The sequence below is a fragment of the Echiichthys vipera genome (genome assembly GCF_963691815.1).
Source record: "Echiichthys vipera genome assembly, chromosome: 15".
In the NCBI taxonomy this organism is placed as follows: domain Eukaryota; kingdom Metazoa; phylum Chordata; class Actinopteri; order Perciformes; family Trachinidae; genus Echiichthys; species Echiichthys vipera.
The window spans coordinates 4233640-4249896 of NC_139840.1; the positions used below are offsets into that span (position 1 = coordinate 4233640).

At 42.3% G+C, this 16257-nt stretch overlaps 1 protein-coding gene across 1 annotated transcript in view; it reads left to right on the forward strand.

Moving 5' to 3' along the window:
• The window catches only part of LOC310957503 (receptor-type tyrosine-protein phosphatase N2-like), a gene marked incomplete at its 5' end in the record, with an annotated part of 214287 nt that overhangs the window by 161572 nt on the left and 36458 nt on the right, over window positions 1-16257 (forward strand). Inside the window, 2 exons of the mRNA XM_083928087.1 lie at window positions 2061-2258; window positions 13060-13207. Coding sequence (XP_083784213.1) covers window positions 2061-2258; window positions 13060-13207 — 346 coding nt within the window. The remainder of the gene's footprint in view (window positions 1-2060; window positions 2259-13059; window positions 13208-16257) is intronic.

Genomic DNA, 16257 nt, shown 5'->3' on the forward strand with positions numbered 1-16257 from the left:
ATACAATCGTAGTTTCACATTTGAAAGATTGTCTTCGTAATTGTCTTTTCTCCTGTATAAAGTGGTGCAGTCATTCACTGTGGCTCAATGACGTACCTGCTGGGAGCTGTGTTGAGAATGTGTCACCATTGTGGTGATGTGTCAAGCAGACAGAAAATGACAGTCGCTCAGGCGTCAAAAGGAAAAAGACATTGTGTCTGCTGCGGAGACACTGGCACTGTCATACTTTGCCAAAAACTTTTCTAAAGCTTGTATTTACCCAGGGAAGGCTTTCTGCTTCCCACCGACATCCTGGAAGCTTGCCAGTGTAACAGCAGTTGGAGGTTAAGTGCCCTGTGGTCGAAAAGTTTGACTCATTAACCGTTTCTGCTCAGATATTTGCAACCAAACTGCAGGACTTCAGCCAGCTACCCACTGTTTTTTCAGTGTTCAGGAAGAGACAAAACCAATAATAATGGTGTTCAGGAATATGCATTCTAAAGAACACAATTCACCAACCTTTGATGACAAGCATGACATGATATATATGGCATTATGATTCTGTATTGAATCAAAAGCTTGCATTCATCTGCAGCTGAATATTTCTCCACTCATAAAAGAAGTTTCATCAGTTGTCTTGACAAAGGTTGGGACAGTGCCTCCCTGATGCACCATTACAGGTGATTTTACACCAAATCACATCTTAAATCATGCAAGTCTGGCTGTCACACGATGGCCATGTGACCAGAATGACCCAACCGTAACTACTTGTATGTGACGTCAGTGTCTGGAGGTCCCACAGAGGTTTAAAAACCTCGGATTTCCAATTAGTCGGTAGAACTAATGAAGCTTATTGCAGTGAAACATACTCAATGCTACATCTACGGTTTAAAATAGTAGCGATTCAAATAAAAAGCTTTTTCTCGTCGCTTATATGTACCGCAGTGTTTTGAACTTCCATCTCTCTCCATGACTCCATGAGCCAAAGTCTTGAAAAATCCACACGTGTAGGGTTTTTTAAGGTTGGATGAATATATATATTCTCTGGGTACAGACTAATAATGGCGCTGTCAGCAAGTGAAGGTGGACACATATGGGTGGGATTTGCAGCGATGTGCAGGATACACAACCATCAATTCTCCACAAAAAAGCAGCTGATACTCACCCTCTGTTCATCAAAGTGAATCAGGGTTACCTAAAGCAGTCAGAGCACAAACACAGAACTCATCTGAGCCTGAAAAAACCCACTGTGGACATAATTATTTTCTTATGTATACTGTTTTCTTGCACCCACGCTGCCAGGTTTAAGTATGTTATTCCCTTTGAAGGCAAGGTAACAGTGTCTGCTAGAGCCTGACCCATTTGCGTGTCGGACGATTTTGGCCTACCACAGGTTTGCACGATGTCTTACGCAATATGACTTTCTATGTAACTAGCGACTTGTACCTGACTTGGACGGTTAAGTGTAGACAACAAAAGGACTTGGTTTGGATTAGGCAGAAGGTTGTGGTTTGGCTTAGTACTTCCTGGACACAAACAGAAGTCCCCCGGGTTAAAGTCCACCCACCGACCCCGACCCTCCTCCCTGCAGGGATTCTGACAGTCTTATACTGTCGCCTGATATCTTTCTTTGCACAAGTTATTTCTACAGTAATAAATATGTGCATTACTTTCCGTAGTTCTATCTACGAACAATGAATGAGGACAGCCTTCACAAACATATTGGTTATTTGTTTAAGAAAGACGCCTTCTGAGTAACCTTGCAGTGTCATATCGGTGCAAAATCAGTGCACAATCCACAGAAAAGGTCTATTTTCATTCCAGATCAAAAATTCACTATATCTTCCACTGTATTGCTGATCTGTGACTTTCACACCTCTACTTTAGGTATCCGTATCGGTCTTTAAAATCCCATATCTGTCAGATTCTAGTATCTACCAGTGAGGGGTGGGATTCCTGATTATGTCCGTTGTGTTCAAAAGAAGTGGTCCACCATGGACCAAAACGTCCATGTTACGACATTACAGGTTCCCAAGTGCATGACAACAATCACTCATCTGTCCCGACCTTCTCTCCTGCAGGAGCTCTGTCGGCAGCGCATGGCGGTCAAACCTCCAGCTGAGCGTCAGGAGCCCATCTCCTCCAGGATCAACAGCGTGTCGTCTCAGTTCAGCGACGGCGGTCAAGCCGTCAGCCCCTCGGCACGAAGCAGCATCTCGTCCTGGAGCGAGGAGCCCGCCCACTCCAACATGGACATCTCCACCGGTCACATGATACTGGTGAGTTTCCTCATAATTGAGGGCTATCTTTTAGTTTTGCACAGGATACTGGGATGATTCATGGTTTCAAATGTATTTTTTATCCTGACTGAATCGTGTTAATGTGAAAATATAATCCAACCACTCCCTAAATTGCACATCCAGAGTTGTTGAAAAAGGCGAACAAAAATTCTGACCCTGACTTTACTGAATACTAGAGAAGGAAACTAATTTTAAGGAAGGATTTAATTCGTGAATTCTTAAGAGAAGAGACTGTTAACTTGTTTTTCAGCTCTTCAAATACGTCTTATGTTGAGTTTGATGCTCATTTCTCCTGTTTTGGATACAGCCGAGCCAATCAGAACTGCAGTTTTTCTCTAATCACGACATCATGAAAAATTGCGAGAAAAGAAAACCAAAGGGCCGCAGGGATATTAAGATGGATGCAGCAGTAGCTCTCAAATCAACACATTTCTCTGAAAGTTGTGAAAAACATTATAATAACTGCTCTCACAAACCATTACCGCAGATGACTTTCAATGACATCTGTGGGAAGAATATGTCACTCTTTTCTAAATACCACCCAATCCCAAACTGAAGTTGGTTTACGCGAAACTGAGGTCAGACTGAATAAATCAGTCAAAATAATTAATATTATTAATTCATTATCAGGTTGAATGCATCCCTCTGTAACACGTATTTTACGAAATAATAATATTTCAAAGTGAGCTTTAATTCAGTTCCAATGATATTTTTGTAAGAAGAACAATCACACAGTAATTTCCCTGCCCTTACATTCACGCGGTATTTGTCCTTTGTGGGCGCTAGACTGTCTCTCTAGATTGCTACCGCAGAGTTTTAATGCTTTTCTTAAATTATTTTTCCTTTTAATCAAAAACATCCCATCACCTTTTTCTCTTACCCCTTAAAACAATGCATCTCTTTCATAACCAGTGGAACCACAGTGTTTTTCTTCCATGCCTCTGTCTCGTCTGCATTTATGCGTATAGCACTCTTTTCTATCTCGCACACACACACACACACACACATTTCCATTTTTATTCTCGTCTCACTCTCTCTCATCTTTCTCCCTATGTCTTTTTTTGTGTCTGTACATCTCATTACACCCACAGTTTCTATAGGCAGGCTCCTTACCCTCTTCTATCCTGGAGATGAAAATCTCTATTGAAGCTTGGCTGCATTTCGTCGAGCGCCATCATAATTGCGATATATAGCTTTTCACTTTAACCACCTCCTCATCCCAACCCCCGTCTCTCTGTCTCTGTCTTTTTGTCTCTCTCCCTCCCTCCATGCATTATGAAACTGCCGGCAAGATGTGACAGAGCGGGCTTTTTGATGTGTTCAATAGGCACAAAGATACTAATTACCCCTGAGATTTGCACCAGAGCTGTGTTCGGGAGAAACGGCTCCCTTTGCAGCCCCTACACCTCTGCAGAGAACGGTTCTGTTGTTTTACACAAACGCACTATCCTGCCAAAGTGTTTTACCCACAGCAGGATGTGATGCGTGTGTTTGAGGCACCGCGGCCGCATGTGGATGAAAATAGATTTGAGTTTGGAGACGACGAGGTCTGAACTTCTTCAAGTACGTTTGCTTTGTCTTCGCGAGATGAAGCCGTCTCAGCAGAGGTGGCATCACTTGAGAGATAAGAGGAATGAAATTATGTTTTGTCAAGTATTCATTTGGTGAGTGGGCCACTGTCTAGTCTGGTTGATTACTGGAATTGTTCAGTTGTTAGAGACTATATGGTGTGAGGGGAGTGCAAACGATGTGGCCGTGATGATTCACAAGATTTTGTGTAGGTGATAGAGATGAATATGCCCTTGAAAGCTGATGAAACAGCTTTTGTGATATCCGATACTGTTTTATTCTCGCACACATTCAATCGTACATATCTATGAAACATTTATTTTTTATCCTGGGAGTGTAACAATGCTTTTTTCGAGTTAAATTTTTCGTCAATACACTGCTAAGCATACTCACAGAGCTAGCATCCAAGTTATATATATATATATCCAACTTATGCTAGCTTTATGCTTTTTTCCGAGTCCGAACGCAAATTAACAACACGTAAACATCAGCCACAGCCATTGTTGAAAATCATCTTATTTGCTTCTCATACATCTCTAACTTTTTGTCTGTGAGGCTTTTTGTACCAAATTGTTTTAGCCCAACGAGTGCCCCCTGTTCATGAGGGGGTGCGCCATTATGAGATTTCACAAGCGTAATCGCCGCCTCTGAAATAGCCCTATAAGTGCGACATGTCCCGCTCTGTTTATGAGAAGGTATCATTTCAATAAATGTTCCCAAAGAGTTAAAAAAAAAAGAAATTCACACCACAAAGCCTCATGTCTTGCTGTTAGAAATCAGCAGGAGGAAATAATTATAGAGCAGCTGTCAATGTTTAAATTGGCAAGTCGGTGGTGAAGTGGTTAGCAATGTCGCCTCACAGCGAGAAGGTTCCAGGTTCGCATTCTGGCCTGGTCCTTTCTGTGTGGAGTTTGCATGTTCTCCCCGTGTCTGCGTGGGTTTTCTCCGGGTTCTCTGGTTTCCTCCCACAATCCAAAGACGTGCAGGTGTTCGGTTCATTGATGACTCTAAAATCACCCGTAGGTGTGAATGGTTGTCTGTCTGTGTTCGTCTCTATGTGCCCTGCGATAGACTGGCGTCCTGTCCAGGGTGGACCCCGCCTCACGCCCAATGTTAGCTGGAATCGGCTCAAGCACCCCCCGCGACCCCGACCCCGGGATAAGCGGTTGAAGATGAATGAATGAATGAATGCTGATGATGAAAATATAGTGAATAGAATACTGATGTTTTTCATTGAGGATATTTTTGTTATATTGTCAATTTCGGTATCGTACTTTAACTCAAAATTTATTTAGATTAAGGCATTTTAATCCGTAATCCTATGACAGGTCTGGATCCTTGTCAATCTCATTCTTACCTGAGAGAAAATCTGAGGAGCGAGAAACTCGTACGTCACATAAGAGCAGATTGTCTCCAACCAGTGGTTCCAGTGGTCGTATTGTACGGTTGCTAGTCCTAGGAGACCTCAACAGAAAAATAAACGTATCAGCCGTTCAAAGGCTTTAAACAACCTGCAGATAATGACTACCTAAAAGGAGCAAGCAGGTTACTGTAAGTGTACAAGGACCACAGTTCCCAATCCTTCTCCAACCCACTACCAACTATGACCAGACAGGGACCGTGATATTGGACAATTCTGCCAAACCCTGTTTTTTAATGCCAACATTTTAGATTATCTTGTTCTACAATATCTGCATATGGCAATACTGCATGGCCAAGGTCAGAGAGATCATGGTTTAGTCAAAAAGAAAGTGAACAGTTCCTGAAGGCAATGAGAACTGATTTTGTAATGATTTGATGGACCAATCGAGTCTGGATGTGACATTGCTCAGTATTAGTGTTGGATAAAGATATGCAGTATAGATGTCGATTGAGATGTTGTAGATAGATGTAAGTATGTGTGTAGAGAGAGAGAGAGGGTGAGACAGCAAGAAGCCTAAGAGCTTGATTTGGGGATGTTCAATTTGCTGAACCAGTGGTTACGATCAATATGAAAAAGGAGAAGATTCATATCCGTCAGTAGTTGCATTAAATGGCCAAATCATTTCAGAATAATGTCATCCAACCGTACATGGTGAAAATGTCTGCCTTGCTCTTGTTCTGCTACATCCAGTGACACAACAGAGAGTCTAGTGAGAGGAAGGAGTTGATCCATTGAATATGGATTATAAACATAGTCTACCCGAAACAATGACTTCAATGTTTTATACCCATGAGTCACTCAACTCTGCTACAAGGGGTTCAAATGCAAACATCAGAGTAAACACCGTAGAAAAGGTGGCGAAAATGAGCTCCAGCTACGATCCAGACCACGTGCACAAGCAAGACTTCTTTGTGTCCATCTCATACACTGTAAAAAATAACGGGCATAGCCACCATCAAGTCACCGAGTGGTTTGGGTTGTGGACTCGTTTTAAAGCCAGGAGTTTGGCATTTTGCCATTGCCATCTTGGTATTTTCCATATTTGGACAAGTGGGCGGGGCTAGGGGAAACCAATATGCAAGTGATGTATCAATGGAGCTGCTCTAAGCTGAACGCTAAAGGGGAAACTGATTTTCAACCAGTCATCCGGTGTAGTTGCGACCTCTGCATGTAAAGCAGTGATGCTGAGCTAGTTCTAATTCGAAATTTAAAAAAAGTTACTCCCGTTCCCTCCCGTCCCCGCAAAATAATCTCAATATTGACTCCCCCTCCATCATCTCTTTATCTAGTAACGTGTTGTGTTAGCCTAGCTCCCAGGTGGTAGTGCTAATGTTGCTAATTCAGTATACGTCAGGTATATGTCAGCCAGACGGATGTATCTCCTTCCCCCCAACATCACATCAATGCCCTTTTTTGGTAAGAGGAAATGAGGCGGAGTCAAAGTCTGACAAGATGGCGACTCCCATAGGCGAGTACGATTGCATCAAGTTGAGAGAACGACGGGTATGCTACATCCATTTTTTATACAGTCAATGGTTCTAAAACAATAATACTGACAACACCCAAAAACAAGTTCATGTCTATTTTAATGTACGCAGTGTGGTGGATATGTTTAACTAAGCCTCTATCCTGATTAACTGGTTGCTGTGTAGCCTCGAACCTAAAGCCGCCACTTCTTTATCCTCTGTTTTGTGGCCACATCCTTGTGAGCTGACAGGATTACATTTCACTGAGGTTATACGTGTATGATTGTAACACATAACATTGATTGATTAACTATAATTTCAAATGCACATGAGGTCCCTACTGTGCTGATGAGAAGTTAATGGATTACTAGTGGTCGTAGTTTGTCAGTCACGGGATGCTCATCGCAGTAATAACGTGTGGTCTTCGTGTATGTGAGGGAGCTGTGAACTTTAAGCCTCCGTTCGTTCCCTTTGAATCGTATCAGTGACTTCACGGCAGAAGAGAAAGATAGTTAAGATGAGTGTGATTCAGAGATGTTAGTGTGTTTCAGCACCTCGGACAGCTCCATATATATATACAGTGATGTAAACGGCTGCTCTGATTGGCCTGGACCGCCTTTGTCCTCCCACAATAAAAACATTAGACAGCAGAGCGGAAGTTACATAATGCCATTGTCATTTGGAAACCGTGTATCTCCAAAATGTCAGCTTCTTCAGAAAAAAAAATAATTTTTTTTTGTTTTTTTATTGGACCAAAATGTCCAGTGGGCTTTGAAACCTTTAAGAAGCCTGAAGGTCACATTGTTCTTTTCCCACTGAAGGGCATGAAAACCTTCTGCTGCAGTTAAAATATGAAAGGAACTAAAATTCGGCCTGTGATGCTCTGGGGAATTGCTTTTTAATGCATTTTACCACCTACTCACCATCCTTTTTAGTCAAGGTTTTATGGATTTGCCATCACTATCCTCTCTTAATCAATCGTTCGTTTATTTGTTTGTTTTCCTGCAGGTCAATGTTCACTTCCAGTCCTTTTCTGGAGTTTCCCATTCAATTCAATTCAATTCAATTTTATTTATAGTGTCGAATCATAACAAAAGTTATCTCAGGACACTTTACAGAGTAGGTAAAGACCACACTCTATGACTTATTTATGATTTACATAGACCCAACAATTCCCCCGTAGAGTACGGTGGCAACGAAAACCTTCACTATAACAGACAGGAACGTGGGACAGACCCAGCTCTGTGGAGGACGGACATCTGTCTGCACCGGAGAGAGGAAGAAAAGGAGAAAGAAAGAGAGAAAAGACACACAGATGGACAGAGAGAGACAAAGACAGACACACTTCCAGAGATGCAAGCAAAGCCTAACAGTAACTATAATATTTATAGTAATGTGAATATGACGTATATGTTAAGGCAGTTAATACAACAGAATAGTAGAAACAAGCACAGCTAAGGTGACAGAATATGAAAATGATAATAATTATGGTGGCAAACATGATCAATGATGAGTAGTGGCAATAGCAGCTACGATACAGCTACAAATTTTATAGTTTATTAAACTAATGATAGTATATATGAGTAACAGTGATAATAGCAGCAGGAAGCGTCATGTAGGACCACGGCAGCAGGCACCACCACGATCAGCAGAGACCTGCGAGACGACAAAGCACAAACAGCTCCAGGGAAGAAGCTGAATTAGTAACATGCATTGATGAGACATGAATGATACAGACAGAGAGGAGAGAAGCTCAGAGTATCAGGAAAAGTATTATCCCCCACCCTCTTCCTCTACAATCTTCCTGTTTCTTTATTCCATCATGTTTTGTCTTTCATTACTTTTTGTACTATTCATATCTCTCTTCTTCAGTGTTGCCCCCTTTTTCTTTCCTTTTATCATACAGTCCATTCAGTGTCTTTGCATTGTTCTCATGAGTTTTGTTTCGCCTCTATTTCCTTTTCCTCTTCCTGCCTCCTTTCCTTCCTGTCTGTCATCTCTCTTTTCATAATTTCCAACAATGCCTATTTGTTACTGCTCATTTTTTTTTGCAGTTCTAGCTGTCAGTTTTAGAAATATATATTAATACTTACGAGAGAGCTCATTTCAGATTCACATCATGATGTTAATCATGAGACCGAACATAGTTTCCCAGGCACAAAACCGGGACCCAACGGACACGTTTTGGGGAAACTCAGAGCTGAGAGCCACCACAGCAAGAGCCCAAATCCATCACAAAGCAAGACGAGCGCAGCACAGACCCGGAAAAGCAAATACTCAATCTGACGCCCTGCAACGCACTCGATCGAGGAAACTCTTGACTTTAAAAAATCACGGGTGTCAGAGAGAGGAATAACGTGATGGCTGATGAGCAGCAGCGCCCAACCTCTCCCACCAACCCTCTCAAAAAATTAATTGCCTCAGACGAATTTCATGTCAACCACCCACCCACTGATTTTAATTTGAGGAGGAACAGCTTTCACCATCTTATCTGAGTTAATGTATTACTTGGTCCCATGTGACTAGGACCGAGCACCCCCCACCACCACCACAACCACCGCCTCCCCCTACATCCTCTCTGCCTGTGTCTTAAGAGGATTAGTCGACTCTATATATAAAGCACATTATCTTGTCTTTTGTTGCTGGCCAAGTAAGTGTTATAGATTATACTGCAGCGAGAGCCTCCATCGAGATGAACTGTGCTGGGAATTTGTCGTAGTTGTGGTTTTCGCAGCCTCTGATTTGAAAGACCTTAGCCTGAACTGATGCAAAGCAAACACAAGTCGGCCAAATGCCATGTCAATAAGACAAAAATAGCACCAAAAAAGATTTTAATTATTTGTGAAAAACTAGATACTTTATCAACCAACACAACCAAGTACTGTAGAAACTTCTCCAGTCAATCCTTTTTGTACCCAGATCTATAAAACATCATTATTTGTATAGCTTTGATTTGCATTCTTTGATTTAATGCAACATGTAATTGGCCACAACACAGTCTGCGGTGTGGTGAAGTCGAGCACAGTGTTATTGACGGAGTTGGCAGTTCAGTGTGCCAAGGTGCCACCAAACATTTGATAGTATGGCTCTACTACGCACATGTGGCATCTGATAAGAATATATCAATGAGGATTATTTCAAATGCAGCTCTCTATTGGTATCAGTATGACTTTAAGGGTGCCTCCATTGGTACTGCTAAAGGATTTTAAGTATAGAAGTTTCAATAAAAAATGTCCCTATGTTAAAGGGACACATCCCCTTGAAATATTTACGATAGCGTATAGACAGCTTTAAACCCTTTGCCACAACACAATAGTGATCTACTCTATTTTTACATTTCCTGACATTAATAAATGAAAAAACATGAGCAGTAACAATAATTATCAGAAAATCCAATCGTCGTTTATTCTTGTTTCACGCAGTGACTGACAGATGACTCCTGGGAAATGTTCTGAAAGATGGACAAAAACTACACAGATTACCATTTCAAGTTATTGACTGGGTTTGTTTTTGTTTGGGTTTTTTGCTTTTAAATCTCTTTGCTGATGAATGTCAAGAGTGATTTTCTTCTTTCACCATGGAAACACGGATACATCCATCATGTATAAGCCAATATGACACCCACCGTTATTGAGGACGTACTGTATTTGGATCCTTTCCTGAAGTAAAAGTGATCCAGTTATAAATAGTTATTATCACTGATACATTAACAAGTGAGCAGCTTGATAAATAGCTCTATAAACTGTTTGGTATTTTAATGGATCGTGTTATTAAGAATTAAAATTGATATATGTAATTTTAATCTGCACAATTATTACTATGATAAATGGAGGCAAATACAGTATGTCACTCTTCTATTAAGTGGAGCATGAAATGCAAATACTCAAGTAAAGTGCAGATCCTAAAACACACTTGGTCACTTTACTGGCTACTACGCTTTCTCTTTAGTTGCTGTCCAACCAAAATGGCCGCTGCATTACATCACCTCCCATGCGGCCCCACTTCCCTGCTGCCGTTTCCTACAGGTGCTTCTGAGATGGTGCGTCAGAGCCACAATGGTGGCTCAGGCAGGGTCTTATTGCATAGCGGTTTTTATTGAGCACCTTTGGCAGCTGTAAGCCCCCCCATGGTAAGGGGATTATTCAGTGTTTGGTCGACACATGGTGATCTCAGCACCTCCTGATTGGATTGCAGTAATCCCTTTACACAGCCACAAAACCCTATTACTCTGGCATTAGAGAGAGAGAGAGGGTAGGGGGTAGAGGGGGTGGGGGGCATCTGATGTAGGACAGTGTGTGTGCGTGTGTGCGTGTGTGTGTGTGCGTGTGTGTGTGTCTTCTGTAGGACTGTGAATGCATCTGTAAATCTATGTAGAATGTTTGAAGGATGTGTTTGTGTGAGTATTCATGTTTCAGGTTTTTTGTGTTTCTGTGTGCATTCTGTACGATTTGGCTGTGTGTGTGTGTGTGTGTGTGTGTGTGTGTGTGTGTGTGTGTGTGTGTGTGTGTGTGTGTGTGTGTGTGTGTGTGTGTGTGTGTGTGTGTGTGTGTGTGTGTGTGTGTGTGTGTGTGTGTGTGTGTGTGTGTGTGTGTGTGTGTGTGTGTGTGTGTGTGTGTGTGTGTGTGTGTGTGGACTGTTTGTTTTTGTGTATGTGACCTTACAAAAATCTTTATGTGTGGATTGTGCTTTAGCCGTGTGCGTCATCTTAACGTTTGTAGTCTGTATGTGTGTGTGTGTGCCTGTATGTGTCTTTTAAAGGATTCATACCTCCTGCTGTTCATAAGCGTCTGTGTGCAGGTTGAGGGTTGGAACTCGCCACTTCCTGTTATATCATTGCTGCTTTTAGCAGCTCCGAAGCAAATATAATAGAGTAGCACAACAAGGAAAGGCTAGTGTTACAATGTGTGTCTGTGTGTGTTTGTGTGTGTGCGAGCGGGCAGGCGTGTGTGTGTGTGTGTTCAGCTTTACACAATATATCAGTGGAGAGGTGAAACCTGCTGTTCAACAGTGAGCCTGTTAAGCTCACTAATAGACTAACAAACAACAAACATGGCCTTCTGCACGTCTGTTGAGTTTGTTCAGCATACAAGCACGTGTTATAAAATCACATATTTGCATATTTCCCGTTATCTACCATTCGCCGGACGTCAGGCCGCGAAATGTTCCATTTTTAACAAACTCTTCTCATTTTAGCAGAGAGCCATTAGGCTTTTTTTTGGGGGGGGGGGGGGGGGGGCTAATTCTGATTAGAATCAGCCCCATTTGTAACTGCCACCATAAATCATCGCCAGAGCCATTTAAAGAACCACACCAGCTCATTTCGCTTCCTCATCCATTACGAACGATAGTACCATCCATATTTTGTGTGCACACGGGCGGCTGATTTTCAAGGCTGTTGAAAAACAAAGTTACACTGGCCCCCATCAGATTATGGCTCACACCGCACACTGTCCTCGCTATGGTCTTATGTGCCAAGCTCATTTGCAGACAGTTGATCAAAGTCACATTGTCTCCCTTAATTATGAATTTTGTATGGCAGGTAATGACCAGGGTGAAACTGGTTGTCATTTAAACAGAGTAGAGTAGATCAGACTGATTAAGATGGCTTTTGCAACTAATGAAATGAGTCAAACATGCATATGGGAATATGCTATACTCATACGCTGTTTGATATTACTTCCAAACGATTCTTTATGGAGAAGCAGAGCAGAAGTTGCCACAAAGAGTGTGATGAAGTTTAGAAAGACCAAAGGCTCATAATGGATCTGATTCTAATAGTTTCCGAGGAACACCGTGTAATGTCTCATATCTATCATGTTCCTTTTGCACATTATCCGTGATAAACCATTGTAAACTGAAGTGATACAGTAAACTCTGCCCATCTTGTTCTTTTAAACATTTTAAAACTTTATTATCTTTGTTGTCTTCTAAACATCAGTGAAGCACCAGATGGTTGGGATTTGCCATGTAGGTGAAGATAGTGAAAGGAAATAGGGCCAATCTGTATTTGGTCAACTTTCCTTTAATTATCAAAAGAAGCCGCTCATCCATCTGGCGCTCCTCTCAGATTCCAATAAACAGCCTGTGATACAGTTTAAGAAAGCTTGCTATCTTGAAGTGAAAATCATAGTATAGTTTGGGGAATTCTGTGATTAACAAATCAATTAAACCCCCACTCTTCCATAAGGGGTAACGCCAGTCCATCTGGTGCTTCAGGCAGATAAAAGCACGCTCATAAAAGGAACCCAATAAGGAACCATGTACAACCCTTTGCTGTATCTCAGGTTTCCCTCACCTTCTCTCCTGTCTCTCTTCTTCTAAGTCCTACATGGAGGATCACATGAAGAACAAGGACCGCCTGGAGAAGGAGTGGGAGGCGCTGTGTGCCTATCAGGCCGAACCCAATGCCTGCACCGTCGGCCTGAAGGATGGCAACGCGAAGAAGAACCGCTCCACTGCTGTTGTGGCATGTAAGCAATGAACTCTCGCTGTTTTGTTTCTTTACGCAGCTCGCTCTGTTTCTTAATGTGATTAGTGGGCAAGCCCACATTAGCATTTAGATGGTAGTAATCAAAAAGTGATGGAGTAAGTGAACTACTGCTTCTATATACACCGCTACTACTGCTACTGCTTGCATGTGGCCTTGGTTTTAGGGGGGGCTTTTATGGCCACATCCTCTCACTGCTATTTTAGGGTAATTCTTCTCATCAAAATGGCTTCAGAAATTGTAATTCCTAAGCATTCTCATCTTTCTTGTGTATTTTAAACCTCAACTATTTTAAATATCTTGTATGGAGTGTGTCATTGTGATCAGCCTGTCATGTTGTCAAATACATCTAACTATTTATTGACAGGACCCTTTGCTGTCACTTGTCAATGCATTGGGTAGCCCTGTGCATAACACGGTGACAGTCCAGTACAGCTGCCGCTACCGTTGGTTAGGGTTAGGAAATGATCGTGGGTGGGGTTAAAATATGTCTTTTTGTTAAGTAACTATAGTGAAACACTGGACATGAATAGGACATCCAGTCATCCACCAATCGGAAGATCGGTGGTTTTGATCCCTGGCTCTTGCAGTCTGCATGTGTCATTGGGCTAGACCAGGGGTGTCAAAGTGATCCAGTAAAGGGCCGTGTGGCTGCAGGTTTTCATTCCAACCAAGCAAGAACACACCTGATTCGACTTACTCAATCACCTGAACTGTCTTCACACAGTGTGTGTTTTTGATTGGTTGGAATGAAAACCTGCAGCCACACGGCCCTTTACCGGATCAGTTTGACACCCATGGGCTGGACACTTAGTCCCAATTTGCTCCTGAAGGCTGTACCATTGGTGTGCCAATGTGCATCTGAATGGTAAGAACCTGATGAGCAGAAGGCACCTTGTATTGCAGCCTCTACCATGTATGAATGTGTGTTTGAAAGGCTCATTAAATGTGAAAAGTAGTGTTAAAGTGCCTCGAGTGTTCAGATGTCTAGAAAGGTTATTTATAAGTTCAGGTCCATTTACCATTACATTACCATGGGTTAAAGTCCTGTGTTTGTTTGACCCATCCACCACACCGACCTCCTCCCTACGCAGACTTTGTTGCTTTTAATCCCCAAGCACTTGCCCTAAGCGAGGATGGGTTTACAGTCCAAAGCCTGGTGCATTTTAAACAGATGCTCAAACCCAGAGGGCCATGACGCCCACGAGAATGAGAACAGGCTTTAGCATCGATACTTATTTGAGTATCAATATGTTTGACAACCCTACCATGTTCAGCAGAACAGACATGTAAAGGAACAACAGCATTGTCTCCCCTCATCGATGGAGGGCAGACAGGCCTTCGTTTCTGCAGAACCAAAAACACCTCCTGATGTTAGCTTTTCAAACATGGCGGCCTCACTCTGACCACCTCTCGACAACACTCCCCGTATATACTGAGCCCAGCTTCTATTATCAGTAACCAGAGGCAGATGCAGTGAGCAGAAGGGTTGTAAATTAGTTTTCTATTAAAGCCCTCCTGCACCGACCTCATCAATGATTAAAATTTCGAAGCTTCTGTGGAAATAGCCCATCTAAAAAAGTGCTGTTCCATTCTCTCCACCAGGCCCAGGCTTAATGAAATCCAGGTTGTCAGCAGGGAAAGCAGTTTGTCAGGAATAAATTGTGCTTCCTATTTGAAGCACCACTGGCTTCTCCACACACACAAAAAAATCTGTTTTGCCACCACCACTGCAGACTTGAGAGTTGGGTTTGCAAGTGAGAAAAATACAGAATTGGAGCATTTGCCAAACATTTCAGTGCACCAGCGAGGGTGGTGGGCAGATCCTCCTGTACCTGAAATCTGACTGGATGCATACTATATTTACCAACAGTAAACAGCTACATATGCAATTACTGTAACCTTCAAAAAGGTCATATATTTGCTTTAATTTCTTTAAATAGAGAATGCTGTCAGACATCATTACGTTTATACATTATGTACCGTGTTGATGTTTAAACTTGGTGAACGATGACCCACGGTTTCAGAATTAAAGGGGAGACACAGGAACAAACATAGCATGTCTTCTTCCGGACTAGTTGATATGGGTATTTTACTACACGTTCTCTATTTGCGTCTGTAGATTTCTCTTAAATTTGAATAAACTTAGCATTAGATAGTGCCTCATTTGCATATTTATCCATAATATGTCAGAAACTGATGATATAAAGAATATTTGTCTTGATATAAGTAATCCACTGGGCCACTTTTATGGTGCTTTCTATTAAAAAATGTAGGTTATTAACCTGTAGTGTCTCTTCTTAACCCTTGTCTGATTGAATCATCGAGTCATTCGATCAGTTCTCTGAGGAAAATCAAAGAACATCAAGTCACTCGGGGGTTTTTAACCCCTGAAATAAAACTCGTTCTTTAACCGAGCTCAAAAACAATCTTAACATGCCAGAAGGGAATAAACTCTTTAGGTCGTGCACAGTTGTTGGAGCTCCCCGATAAAGTAAAAGCCCCAGATCAGGGTTGGCTCAGCGCTTGCCCGTTGGCGCTCGAATGCAGTGTGAATTGTTCAAAAACTGATGCTTTGCAGACATATTCAAGCTGTTGGGGACTGCAGGAGCCAATGAGAGTGCAAGACACAGAATGAAGGGAAACAAGGGGGAGAGGTGGCCATTAACAATAGGAACTTTCGATGGACCCTGCTGCCCCGGGACCGGCGGAGCAGCGAGGCACAGCTCAGGTCCTGCCTGAAGGAAAAGCTGCTGCTGCGGGGTGCATTGTCACGGCCCTCTGCATTTGAAACCGACGCAAAAGGCACAACTATCAACCACCAGACTTTTAGCTGTAAACTCACCTGCTGTAATTTTACATATCAGAGCAAGTTCTCCAGTTTGGTTTGAGTTTTTAACTATGTGTTCCTCCTGCTTAAAACAGCCACCGGAGTGGAGCCCCACAGTTGGACTTACCAAGTGACGCCAAAGTTTCTTGTCAAAACGGCCGTAGACCTCTGTGACAAGTTGGGATGAGAGTGGGTTGCAGCTC